We start from the raw sequence: 13,446 nt of genomic DNA, 5'->3' as shown, positions 1-13,446 counted from the left end.
TTCCTTCTTGTTCCTGTGTAAAGTTGCCTCCCATTTTAGCAAATAGAGTGACTTGTGATTTTTAGGATGTATTGAAAAAGATACTTTCATTCTTTATAGGTGCTGAACCTGTAGTGTTGTCTTGTCGACTCGAAGTTACCTTTTATTGTCAGCAGATTTTAAGAGGCATGCCAGGGATCTGTAGCCAGGAATTACTGTTTGAAGTAAAGCTTAGCTTTTCCTCATCTGCAATACATATTGTGTCCCCCTTTAAAAGGAAAACTGCAGTCACTTGATTCTGACTGAAGCATGTGTATTTGTTGGAGGCAGTGGGAATGATTTGAATGAGGCAAGGACGCAATAATTTTGGACTTCCAAATTCAAGGCTTATCTCTGGCATCACCTTGCTTATGACCTCAGGCAAGAAATGTGTATTGCTTTTCCCACTTGTCGCACAAGAAACAACTTATCTAACACGGTGACTGAGCTCACGGCTGGAGAAAGACTATAAGAATGCCCTTTGTAAATGCTACATTAGACCATGTTAAGGGATCTAAAGTTATGTCAGAGTTCTAGAAGCCACGTCTGAAGTACCTGACAGTGAGTGATGTCTGTAAACGTTGTCTAACTCTGTTCTTTAAATTTCTTTCCCATAATGCCTCCAGCAGTAGGAGACAAGGAGCGTAGCTTCTATTAAATGCGAAGGAAGGCAGGAGACTTCTAGAGTTGCGAGATAAACTTTATTAGTGAGATTTGGCGTTATTTTGCACTTTTAAAAATAATCTACATTACAACAATTAGAAGGTTCCCTCCTTGTATATGCTTGCTGAGAGCTCAATGTTAAGACTGTCAGGGTAGAGAATTCTTATTAGATTATTTTTGTATTTAGACCAAAGGTACTCACAGGATGTTGTGTTCCAGTTTCTGGGGAACAGAAGCTGCGGGGGTTTTGTAAATTGCCCTGTAGTGTGGTTAGCAAGAACTGTTCTGGATGGGTTTAGGTACCCGTGCCAGCCTTTGAACATTGGTGGTGCTAACAACTGAACAGATACCGATACTGGCATGGCATTTCTAGTAGTAGTTATACTTGTGCATGCATGTATGCTGTGTAGTTGAATAACTTATATTTGGAGATCAGGTGTTACAAAAGTCTAAGTGAAAATGGGTTTGTACTCGTAGCAGTGTGAGTACCTGTGATTGCAGGTGTATTTAGAGGTCAATTTTGTTTGCACTTATTAATGAACAAGCCTAGGACGCAGCCATGTATATAAAGGTGCATATGTACATGCAAAAGGGACATAGGACACTTGGAGAAAAACCCAAACTGACATGTTTTGCTTTAATTTCAGTCTAGAGCAGGATTTGTCTGAGTGTCAAGCATTTTCCTATGTAATCCAGGGCGTGACAGGAGGCGGCAGTTGCAATCAATCACCTTCTTAGTAGGGGTAAGGGGCTGAAGGTCCACAGTGCCCTGAATATGAACAACAAAATGCTAATACCTTTTTCCATATGAACCTGTCTTAAAGCACTAAAGTGGGGAAAGAGGAAAGATCACAGTGCAGATGAGTGGAAGATGAATGCAGTACACTGTGCGTGTGGTACAGACTGCTCAGGGAAATCTACACCATTATTCTCATAAATATCCTCACTGATTTGTAGAATATTGGAAAGAACATTTTCTTCTTCCCTGTCACTCTCCACTAAATTCTGGAGATGACGGACACTACAGTCAAGAGTCTTGACGCATTTCTAGTCACACCATATGGAGGATGGTCTAATGTAGATATTAGAATATGGTAATGTGGACTCTGTTTTCATTAAAGAATGGTAGCAAACATGTGGGAACAGTGCTGTCTCTTGATCCAAACAGACATATTTCAGTAGGTAGTCGGAAATACCAGCATTCTTACTCCTCTTTATTAAGAAGACATGATATCTGTTCCTACTACATGGAAATGAGATGTTGCTTCTCTGTGTGACAGAGGAGATGGTTCTACTCCATGCAGTGATTTCCTTGCTCTGCCTGCCCAGTAAATAAGGAGAAGGCTGGAATTTGAAATTGAAATATTACCACTGCAGAAGGACAATTACTGATACACGCGACAATGTAAGATTCTGTAATAAGAAGGTGTCTGACAGTGACTGGGAACCACAGCATATTACCTAGCGGGTGCTTCCCTGGCAACAGATAAAGCACAGGGTAAAAAGAAATACCCACCTGTTCTGCATCTATTCAGGACTGTAATATTGTTTGGCTGTGTATAATATTGTTCAGATCTGCTGTATCTCATAGGATGAGCTAGGGGCAGGTGCTATGTGTGCACGGCAGAGCTGTGTTGAGCTGAGTTTCTAGCTATCCTGAAAGCGTAGGCTGGCTGATGAGGCAACTCTTGCACACAATTGATTGTGGACTATTAACCTATGCTCAGAAATCAATATTCACTTAACACCACATTTTAACAGGCAAATGCAGTACAAAATAACAGCAGTTACACAGTGCACACATTTACACTCGGAATAAACAGGTCATGAAATAGAGCTTGGCAGAGGAGGAGGAGATTGGACAGGCAGCGTGGAAGGGGACTATGACAACTTGAATACGTGGAGAGGTACGAGGCAGTTGCAGCTCCCAGAGATTTTTGCAACTGAATGTCCCAGGGGTTTTGTGGTCAATACAGCTTCAATGAGCTATATGCATTCTCTAAGCATTACTAAGAAGGTTCATCCTGAGGCCACGCAAGGTCATCCTTTGCTAGATAAGACTAAACTTACTGGGGTTGAGCACAGAAATCCATCTTAACCCACAAAACCCAAGTCTGTTGCTAGCTGTGATAATGGATGATACATATATATGTTGCAAGGGGCAAAGCAGAAAGGAGCAAGAATATAAACTGTAGTATAGTGTCCTTGATTTGGGGTGGTATTTTTCATATACTTAAAAGAATGGATTTGAAAAGGGAACTGAAAGTAATCCAGAACTGGTGTTTACGAGGGACTTTATGGGTACGTTTATTGAACTTTACTTGCAACCCACCCTGCAGCGCGGACTTCCAGTCTTTAGGATAGTATGCTGCGCTCTATGCCTTGACAGGCCTAAGGAGTGGGCCCACGTGAACCTCATGAAGTTCAACAAGGCCAAGTGCAAGGTCCTGCACCTGGGTTGGAACAATCCCCAATACCAATACAGGCTGGGGAATGAGTGGCTCGAGAGCAGCCCTGCAGAAAAGGACCCAGGGACAGGGGCGGATGAAAAATTAGATATGAGCCAGCAACGTGCACCTGCAGCCCAGAAAGCCGTATCATATCTTGGGCTGCATAAAAAGAAGCGTGGCCAGCAGGTCAAGAGAGGTGATTCTCCCCCTCTACTCTGCTCTACCCCACCTGGAGTCCCGTGTCCAGCTGTGGGGTGCCCAGTACAAGAAAGACATGGACCTGTTGGAGCGGGTCCAGAGGAGGGCCACAAAATGATGAGAGGGCTGGAACACCTCTCCTATGAAGAAAGGCTGAGACAGTTGGGGTTGTTCAGCCTGGAGAAGAGAAGGCTCTGTGCAGACCTTATTGTGGCCTTTCAATATATAAAGGGGGATCATAAGAAAGATAGAGAGGGACTTTTTACCAGGGCCTGTAGTGACAGGACGAGGGGCAATGGTTTTAAACTGAAAGAGGGTAGGTTTGGATTGGACACAAGGAAGAAGTTTTTTACAATGAGGGTGGTGAGGCACTGGAACAGGTTGCCCAGAGAAGCTGTGGATGCCCCATCCTTGGAAGTGCTCAAGGCCAGGTGGGATGGGGCTTTGAGCAACCCGGTCTGGTGGAAGGTGTCCCTGCCCATGGCAGGGGGGTTGGACTAGGTGATCTTTAAAGGTCCCTTCCAACCCAAACCATTCTATGATTGTATGCCTGAGGAAGAGCTCCAGAAGGTGGGGTGGTAGGACACACTGTGTCAGGTCCTGCCCGGCAGTCAGAAACCAAACCCTGCACAAGTTCTGACAGAACTCAGACCTTTGTTTTAAAATATTGCGCTGGAATATTAGCCTGACTGTTACTCAGAATGCTAACATGGCAGAAGCAATGGTGGGCACCGTAGCTGCAGAGCTCAGTGCAACTGATTGTGGGAAAGTGGGGTGCAAGTTGGGGGAAGGTTTTCAGTGACTGCTGTTCTGGGTTAAGGCTGTTCCATTCCTCTTTTCTGGAAGCCTTCTGTTTCCCAAAGGTAAATCAGTAGTGGGAGGTGCCTGGATATGGAATAAGATTAATCATATGGGAAGGAAAGATGCCATTTATGCCAAGTTAACGTGGGCTCAGCAATAGGGGCAGGAACAGAGCCAGAGACGGCCAAGAAATAGCAGCTCCAGAATATACAGAGGAGGCCATAGGCATGCTGCTATGTTCGGAGATGTCTCGCTGTGTCTTCCCTTCAGCCACCTAGGAAATGAAAAGGAGGAATGAATCCCAGTTAGATTTATGCTCAAATGTCTGGCTGCAGAGCCTCCAGTTCCGAGCACTAATGTGAGACTATAGGAAACTCCTGTGGCCAGGCAGCACGGCCTCCTATTTCTGCTTGTCTGTGGAAGGAATAGCTTGAGGTAAAGTGGTCCAGGGTTCTGCATGCATGTGGCATCCCTTGCTTTGATGTCCAAAACCACACATTTCCAGATCCAAGTTTTTTCAACTACTGTCTCGAGGCCACTTGACTCGCTGCTTTGTGAAGGCAACAAAGCAATGCATACCTGGGACATTTCTGAAGCAAGAGATGTGCTGGCACTGTCTCCTTGGAAGCTTAGGGAAGATGAATAAAATAAGTCTTCCTGTCTTTCTAGAGCTGTCTGCTTCAGGTGCATTTGAGACCAAATGGTATTTTCTGCAAACAGAAGTAAAGCAAGAGTCTTACATCGCTTTTCTTGTGCACACCTTGGAGTCTAGTGAACAGAACAGCTAGGGAAGCTATTTTAGGAAATGCACTCACAGGCTGTGTGGCTTTGATTTAGAAAATACATATTCTCTGTTCAGTGAATGGCCTGTCAGTTTGTGGGTTTACTTCTGAGGTTGAGCAGACTGCAAAGCCAATTTGCACTGTACTTGAGGGCCTGTGGGTCCCTCTGGGACTTTCCCAGCTGTCTATTTTGTAAGGGGCAGGTACATAGTATATCGCATGGGATGTTTAGGTTGTAGGTGTATCTATAGTGCTGGGTGTAAGGCTTTTCTATACAGCAGGAGGTAGGTTTAAATATTAATCATTTATCTAATGATGCTGGTTTCTTTGATATCCTTTGGAAGCTTTTACAAACATAAAATATTTAAATCTTATTAAGGTCTGTTGCTAAAATGCTAGGGAGATAAAAGAAATACAGACTTACGATTACATAGTTGCATGTAACAGGATTTTTGTAACTGCTGTGCTGCTGAATCTAATAACAGGGGCTGTGTCAGGAGCTACTTATCTTCACCAGGTAAGTGAGGGCCAAAGGCAAGCGTAGGAAAGGAGGGGGAGGAGGGGAACCCAAACCCCATAATCCTGGTGCACTCATGTGGTTATTCAGCAACCTCTAGATACAGCATGTCTGACCTCCCCTTGTGATTTTTTTTTTTTTTTGCAACCCCTTCATTTGAATGTTGTTTGGAAATAGCTTCATGGTGTTTGAGATGAACAGAAGTGTTGCCAGAAGATACAGAAACACTTCTGAGAGCAGATCCAGGCTGGTCCCATAAGTTGGATAGGAGATCATGGAGACGCTGCAGAAGACAGAACTATAGGCAAGAGCAATGCAACGTAGGATCTTGAAATCAACAGGATTTGAATTTCCCCATGCTGAGCTGTTTCTCTGATTCTGTGCTACGACTGATGCTTACCAAGGCATTTGTTGCTCTCAAACATGCCGAGTATCTGGTCACACTTCTCCTTCTGGTTGCCGCTGCTCTCACACGTACACCACAGGGAGACCTCCACGCTGGAGTTACTGACATAGTTGGGTGTCATGGGCGTGCCTGTCCCAAACCCCCAGAAACTGGAATCAGGATTTACTTCACCAAATGAAAGAAGTGTCATGAGTCCTATTATACTAACGGGAATGCTGCCCTGGAGGCAGAAGCCTTCCACTGTGATATGCACGTTACCCAGGAGAGGTCAGGAGCCCCTGCAAGGTGACCCAGGCCTAGCGAACCTACGTGAAGTCTGCTGGGCTGTGAGAAAGTGTGGAGATTGCTAGCCCTGACTCAGGCAATCTGATGGTGAGGTACGGTGATGACAGAAGCTGGTGCAAGCATTAGGTTGAAGGATGTGAAGCATCTGCAGGGACTCAACTGCGGTGCTGGCATACAGCAGCAAAAGACGCTCGTACTTCTTGTGCAGCTGGCCACACTGTGTGGCCACATGCCTTTAGCCAAACAAATGCTGCACACCTGTAGTGTGCCATTCAGACAGAGTTCATTTAGCACAAAACCAGCAAAGACATTTGGAAAACTGGAAGGTACAGTCTAGATCTACAGCTTCTGAGATACTGCTGCTCTTTACAGCTCCTCTTTTGAGCTACTCTGAAAAAGTATTAGCAGGTTGGCAGTGAATGCCTAAAACCAAAGACGACCTTCCTTCTAACAGCTGGTAGTGCCGTGTTCTGACTGGCTCTGAGAAGACAGTGTGTACAACACTACCAAACCATCAGGAGTCTAAAAGTCAGGCGGTGAGGGAATGTCACATTTAATTGCTGCTGTCATGGGATGTAACTCCTGCGGCAGGAATGACTTAGTTCATACGGGCCCAGAGAGCCCTGTTGGTGGGGCATTTAGAGCACTTTGCACCAGCTGATGATGCAAACAGGTGTTCAGAAATCTCAGGCAAGTGCTGCTGGTTTGACAGCAGAGGATGGGACAAAGTGGAGCGATAAATGCCACGGAAGAGGTCTCTTTGGGCTGCATTTACCTCAGAAGCAAGAGGGAGCACTAGCATCAATTAGGCTAAGGCATATTCCTTGGTATACTGAGCACTGTCTCCTGCAGGAGAGCAAGCTGGTCCTTCGCTGCATCAGAGTGTGCCTGCAAGTTTGTGGCCTGAAAGCATCCACCCTGTATGTTCCTGTGGATATCACTTACCAATCATCCCCATGTAAGCCTGCAGGCATGCAGCATGGTTGTGCTGAGAGCAACCATCTGGAGACATGTCTGCAGGTTGACAATTTTGTTGGAAGTCAGCCAGTCGGGATCTGTAGGAAGGAAAATGAGACTATCAGTGTCTATGCCGTTCTCTTCTCTTGGCTAATGTCTGCTGCTGCCAGACCTACTTGCAGATATGGTCTTCTAAGCAGGAGTCCAGAAGCCAGAGGCAATTGGGTTTGGTGTTATACTGGAAGGAACAATCGGGAACAATAGTTTTCCGGCGTCTTTCTCCACAAAGTTCATCTTGACATGGACAGAATAGGATCCTTTTGGTGAAATCCTCAGGGACTTTCTCAAAGAAATTCCTTAGCCCTCTGTGGCACTTGCGACGGTCACACGTGTCCTCACGTCCTGCTCCCTTGGTGCAGATAGAGGCATAGTCTGTGCGCAGACGAACACACTTCTTGCTCAGATTACAGACATGAGTTGCTTTCAGGCATGGATTTGTTGCATCTGCTGCTAACTGTGAGCCTATAAAGCCAAAAGAAACCCAGAAACAATGAAGCAAGTCTCCAGAAGAGATTCTATGTGGAAATAGGAGTAGCCCTTACTTGACGGTCAGATTGGGAACATCGAAAAGAAGACAGCAAATTAGTCCTGCTATGTGCCTGTAGTATGACATGGCAGTAACACTAGTTAAAAAATCATATTTTTTATTGGTTCATGTTAGGGTGTTTGTTTCAGAGAATGCATCATTGTGGGTTATTCCCTGTTTCACGGGCCTGGATCTGTGGCTATATTTACACTTGGTAGAGGGGACAAATTTAGGCAAGTATCCAGAGCAGGTGTTCCTCTGATTAAAAGGGCCATTACCCCCAATTGTTCTTCTTAATAATTTTCAGTCCCTGAAAAGATAAGAAAGGGCAGCATTATATCATGTAACCGTTACAATCCTTACCTGATAACAGAGCTGCCAGTTTATTATAATCTGTCTTCCAGTGTTCTTCATTTGCTGGATTCTCATAGGGAGAGGTCTCCAAAGTGAAATAACCTAGGCAAGATACAAGATATTTTATGCAGTGGGAGAAATGCTTTGTGACCAGTTGTTTTTTTGTTGGTGGTGGTTGGTTTTTTTTTTCTTATTTGTGCCTGGCTGTTTCCTCAGGCTGGAGTTCAGAGACGCTCTGTCTTGCTCAAAGCCAAATGCCAAGAATGGGTCTGCTGGAGATGCAAAGGTATTGCTGTGTAAAAAGAGCATTACATTTTGTCATCAGGTTTCTTCTGGCTGGAGTTTGGCCTGTGTTGTCATTTGGTTTTTTTCAGCCTCAGTACTAGTGAGGAGATGTGCAGCACAGGCAGCATTTAGTGGGCGGCCAAGTAGAAGCATCCCACTAAAGCTGGAAAGCAGCAGCGTGCTCGAGGATGCCATTACAGCGTGTGTCACAATCACACGTCCATTTTCAGTGATGGACAGACATGACCATTTTGAGGTGACTTTCACAGCACTCTCCCCTCACAGCACTAAATCTAACTGCCTCAGAGTAGCTGTCTTTGTCTCTTAGGGTCCCTGGTGTATTGAAGGGCCAGTCCCAGACCAGATCAGTTTTCTCTGCTTATCAAACAGAGCAGCAATGAATTCTCTTCACTAGGACATGAGGTTCCAAAGTGATACCTGCAGTGTTGGGAAGTGGCCTTTGGCAGTTGTTTTCAGATGGGGGGCAGGGGTGAGCCTTACTAGTACCTTGTCAATTCACATTATTTCATCTCACCGTCTGTCACGCTAGAGTGAACGGTCCAGAAAACGCGTAAGCAGTGCTCCTGTCTCTTCATGCGCCGGTGACATTTGCAGTGCAGCAAAGAGCTGTTTCCGAGGTCTAGCTCTGCGTTCAGACATCTGACCCTGCTATCGTGATCCAGTGGAAGGAAGCGAGTCTTAGCCAGGGCACAGTTTTCCAGGATCCTGTAGGTGGCATTGCAGGTAGAGTCCGAGAGGCACAGCTGTTCTGCTGCTATGCAGTCACTCCTGGGCAGAGCCAGGAGGTCTCCTGGTCAAACAGGGAAAAGATTGTTAGGACTGCAGTCACGACTAATGCCGCACAAGCACCATCATTGCTCAGTAGGCATCCTATATTCAGTAAGGACTCCTCTCAAGAGGCAGAACTGGTTGGGGGCTTTCATACAGACTAGTAAGGAACAAGAGCCGTCTCCATTTACAAACAAAAGGATGAGTATGAATGTACGAAAGAGAGAACAAAAGGCTAAAGAAGAGTCTCAAAAATAATTTTGTTTAATAAAACCTTTTTTAATCACCCTTAACTCTTTCAGCTTGGCCAGGATCTGGGATGGCTCTGTATTTTATGGAGTAGTAGATCCCTGTGGAAACCTTGGGGTTGCTGTGGCCTGCTTTGAAGAAGCTCTTCTATCTGGGTAATGAAAACCACAGTGCAATAAGCACATAGTAACACCATACTGTGTGCTCGGAGTCAGTGCTGCTGCCATTGCTAAAGTACGTACTGGTCATTAAGAGATGTACTGAGAAAGCCATTTGTAGGGTGTAAAAACGACTCCTTTACTGAGCTTGGAAACTCAAGAATTAGAATGCGTACTTTTTGCACAGTAGAATAAATCCTTAACATAAGATGCAAGTAGCTTCATGTAGAAGTGCTGATACGCAATCTGTTTAAGTACATAGAACCCAGTCCCTGAAATCCCTGCCAAAAATGCTGGGATGCAGGCTTGGCCTGCCAGCTTTCATCTGTTGGTTGATTGTGAACTCTGACTATATCTCTGCGTGTGTGTATATTTGCACAACACATGCATTGATTATATATATACACACACATACATATGCACGACCTTATGTGGAATTATTAAATAATCTCAATTTAACAATATAATCTTTAAAACTAGACTTTTTTTTTCAGCTTTTTAAATTTTTTTATATGGACCGTTGTCTCCTAAGGGTAATTCTGGGGTGATACCTAGCATTATGTTGTCACAGGTAGGCAAATTCAGTCCGTAATCCTTCTTCATTTCTGTAGTATATGAATCGGTGTTTACAGTACAAGTACAATGAAGACCTGGAACAAGACTGTTTGCTAATAACATTTATATATAGGCTAGTATGTTTCTTCCCTTCAGGACAATATTGCTTGGCTGGTTTTAGGAAATGACTGTGCTGAGCCTTACATCTACCTTTAATGTTCTTTGGGTGCATGATCTTACCTATCATTCTCTTGTTCAGCGGGGGCAGCAGTACTATTTCAGTCTGCCTTCACTACAGATTAGGAAAAAATCTTGGTACAGCTCATATTACCTGGTGTGCTGTCTTCACTATCTAATTTGTTCCCTCACTTCCTTCACTTTTGCTGGCTTTATCAGTTTATTTGCTGTAAGCAGTAGGCTGCATAATTCTATGCTAGTCTACTTCTCAAACTTTCTACTTTTCCTACAGCCCAGTAATACTATCTAGGTGTCTCCGTCTCACTTGTACAAATTTCTTTGCTTTTCTAGCAACTTATTGTACTTTGTTGTTCACCTGGCTGTTATGTAGAGACTGTATGACTTTGTAAGCTCCCTGAAAAACAGATCTCTCATCAGAAATGCTTTGTACCCAGCACAGTGCATTTTGGTTAGGCATTACACCTAGGCACAACCTTAATGAACATTCCGAGTGTGATTACATCCTGTAAGGCTGCAATCAGTGCAAATTCCCAATAGCATATCAGTCCATTCTCTCCAGTAGCTTTTGGAACCCTAAACTGGGTGAACCGATCTACCCCAGCAGGCCAGACCAAAGTACCGTCTCCCCCAGCATCCCATCTCCATCAGTGGCTTGCAGCAGCTGTTGTAGGAGGTTCCTAGAAGGACAGGATGCACTTTCCTAGCCTTAAGAATTCTGTTTAGCAAGCACCTGAGCTCGAGGTGACAGTTTTAAAACTTTAAAGTGATACGGTAATTGCCAGGGTAGAGCAGAGCTGGGTGTAAGTGGATGGACTGTGTTTCTACTACAGGCCTGTACAAGATGCTTCAGGTGAAGCTGCTGCAAACTTCACATTTAAAACAGTCCTCCTCTACAGACATCATTTAATAGCTATGCATTGTCTTAAGCCCTAATAATTGACATGTTGTTTCATTTTTTAAAACCTTGTCTTAGTATTCCAGATGATAACGTGAAAGAATAAGAAAGCTAATTCTTTCTTAGACCTATGGTCTAGGTTGCAGAACATGTTAAAGATGCATGTGTATGGGAGTCCGTTCTGTAGTTTAAAAAAAAAAAAAGTTAAAAAGTAATAATCAATTCACAGGCTAGAATTAATTATACCTTAGAAATAAAGGGATAGGTAATACAATACCCCTTTATTCTCCCTTTTCACTCCATGTCCTGTCATATATATACACGTATTATTTTGATGCCCCTGGTGCACCATGCTATTGAAAGAGAGGAAGGCTGCAGAAGGGAAACCTTTCCATTATTAAGCACAGTTATCAAAGAAGCATTAGTACTCGGACACGGAAAATTGTGGGAAATCTATTGTTATCATGTGGCTGCAAGTGCTACGGAGGTCTCGGTGCAGTAGCAGTGATTGTGATATTCAGCAGCTGCAGCTTTTTGAGTGCAAAGCACTGACATCCAGGAGCCAGGGTCTAGGAATGCTTCAGAGCAGTTTCCTAATTTCTGTATTTCTAGTCACATCAGCCATGAAGACTGCACAAGTGATGAACTGGACAGAGGAATAATTTCTGTCCTCGGCTTTTGTGACTTGGCAGCAGTAGAAGGCAGAGAAGAACAAACAGCTGCGTCGCTGCCCGAGCTCCTTGCATTGGTCTTTGCGAACTGAGCCTCATCTCAGAAAACTATCGGCCTGAAGCATTTCAGAGGGGGAACGCATGGAGGGTAGGCATCAGTAACAGCTCTCAGCAAAGTCAGCGTGAGAGAGACGGCGAGGATCTGTTAAGGCGGGTCCAGCTCGAGCAGGTGCTCGCTTTGTGCCTTTTCTGCCGCGGTGAGGGATCCGCTCCTGGCGCCTGCCCCTCGCTGCTGCGGGTGAGGAGCCGGGCGCCCTCCGGCCGCGCCTCGAGGACAACCGCTCCCCCTCCCCGGAGCGTCCCCCCAGTCTGGCCGCGGCCACCGCTGCCATCCCCGATCGGGTCACGGCAGCAGCGCGCCCTTCCGGGCTCGGAGAGCGGGCTCTTCCCCGCCGCGGGCGCCCGGGGCAGCGGGGCGCCCGCCGGACTCGGTGGCCGGGGAAGGGAGAGCGGGGCAGCGGCCGGGAGCCCCGAGCTCGGGACGCGCCGCGGGCCCGCCCAGCACCGGGGGCCGCCAGCCGCCCCAGCGCCAGCAGCGAGGGGCGCCGGGCCGCCACCCCGGCGCCGCCTCTGCCGCCCGCAGCCGCCCCGCGCGGGCAGGGGACGCGGGTGGCCCCTCGGGGCGGCGGCGCGGATCCCGCTCGGCGCCCGCCGGGAGAGGGACGGGGGACGCGCCGCCCTGCCCCGCCGCGCTCCCAGCCCGCCCCGTTCGCCGCCCCGCGCTCCGGGCGCTGTTACCGGCTCGGGAGAGGAGCAGCCCCAGGAGCAGGGCGAGCCCCATGCTGCAGCCCGGCGCCGGCGGTCGGTCGCTCCGAGCGCTGTGGCCGCCGCTCACATGCTGCGCGCAGCCCGCCGGCGTGTCCGCGGCCCCCGCCCCGCCCCGCCCCGGCCCCGACGGGCCCGCCCCGTCGAGGTGCGGGCGGCGAGCGCCGCCCCGCGGCCCGGCCCGCCCCGGGACCCGGCTCGGGGGACGCGCTGCCCGCCCAGCGCCCGCACCTCGGCCCGCGGGGTCGCGGCTGCGCCCGGAGCCGCGGCGGGCGGAGAGGGCGTGGGGCCCGCGGCGGGCAGCGGTAGCGCTGCGGGGCAGCCCTGCGGCCGTGCCCGGGGCGGCCGGCGGAGCGGCCGAGCCCGCGGAGCAGGCAGCGCGGGGACGCGCTTCCCAGGCGAGATTTGCAAGGACGCTCGGGAAGGGGTCGCGGGAGACTTTTGTTCGTTTAGTGCTTCGTAGCGTAGCCGAGGACGGGGGCAAAGCTGCGACCGCGCAGTGAGGAGCTCCTGCGGGGGTGCGCTTCGGTACAAGAAAGTAAGCCGTAAACAGAGGGAGCGCTCTCGGAGGGGACGGATGCTGACCGGCTTTTGCGTACGTGGCCGTGGTGCTGCTTTGGCCTGCCGGAGGGATGCGTGAGCTTCCGGCTCCTGCCTTTTGGCTGTGTTGTGAAGGGCCTCGTTCCAGTTATCTTACCTGTTGCTGGCTCTGCCTTCATCGAGCGATTTTTTCTGTATCCACACTAAGCATGGCATTTCTGAGAGTCTGCCTGGCATTTAGGCAGCTGTGCTTCTTTGTGAACA

General features: G+C 47.7%; 1 protein-coding gene across 1 annotated transcript; it reads right to left on the bottom strand.

Annotated features, from left to right (window-relative positions):
• Positions 1-712: 712 nt before the first annotated feature.
• LOC140657051 (GDNF family receptor alpha-4-like) lies at positions 713-12,738 on the bottom strand. Its single transcript, XM_072873520.1, has 8 exons — positions 12,616-12,738; positions 8,838-9,113; positions 8,027-8,119; positions 7,254-7,599; positions 7,066-7,175; positions 5,830-5,964; positions 4,710-4,840; positions 713-4,404 (listed from the first exon to the last, which is right to left on the bottom strand). Exons 1-8 carry the CDS (start codon positions 12,656-12,658, stop codon positions 4,270-4,272), a joined length of 1,269 nt encoding a protein of 422 aa, XP_072729621.1. The 5' UTR covers positions 12,659-12,738; the 3' UTR covers positions 713-4,269.
• Positions 12,739-13,446: the final 708 nt, after the last annotated feature.

Source organism: Ciconia boyciana, chromosome 9, assembly GCF_034638445.1.
Source record: "Ciconia boyciana chromosome 9, ASM3463844v1, whole genome shotgun sequence".
Taxonomy (NCBI): domain Eukaryota; kingdom Metazoa; phylum Chordata; class Aves; order Ciconiiformes; family Ciconiidae; genus Ciconia; species Ciconia boyciana.
This window is presented reverse-complemented; position numbering and strand designations above follow the sequence as displayed.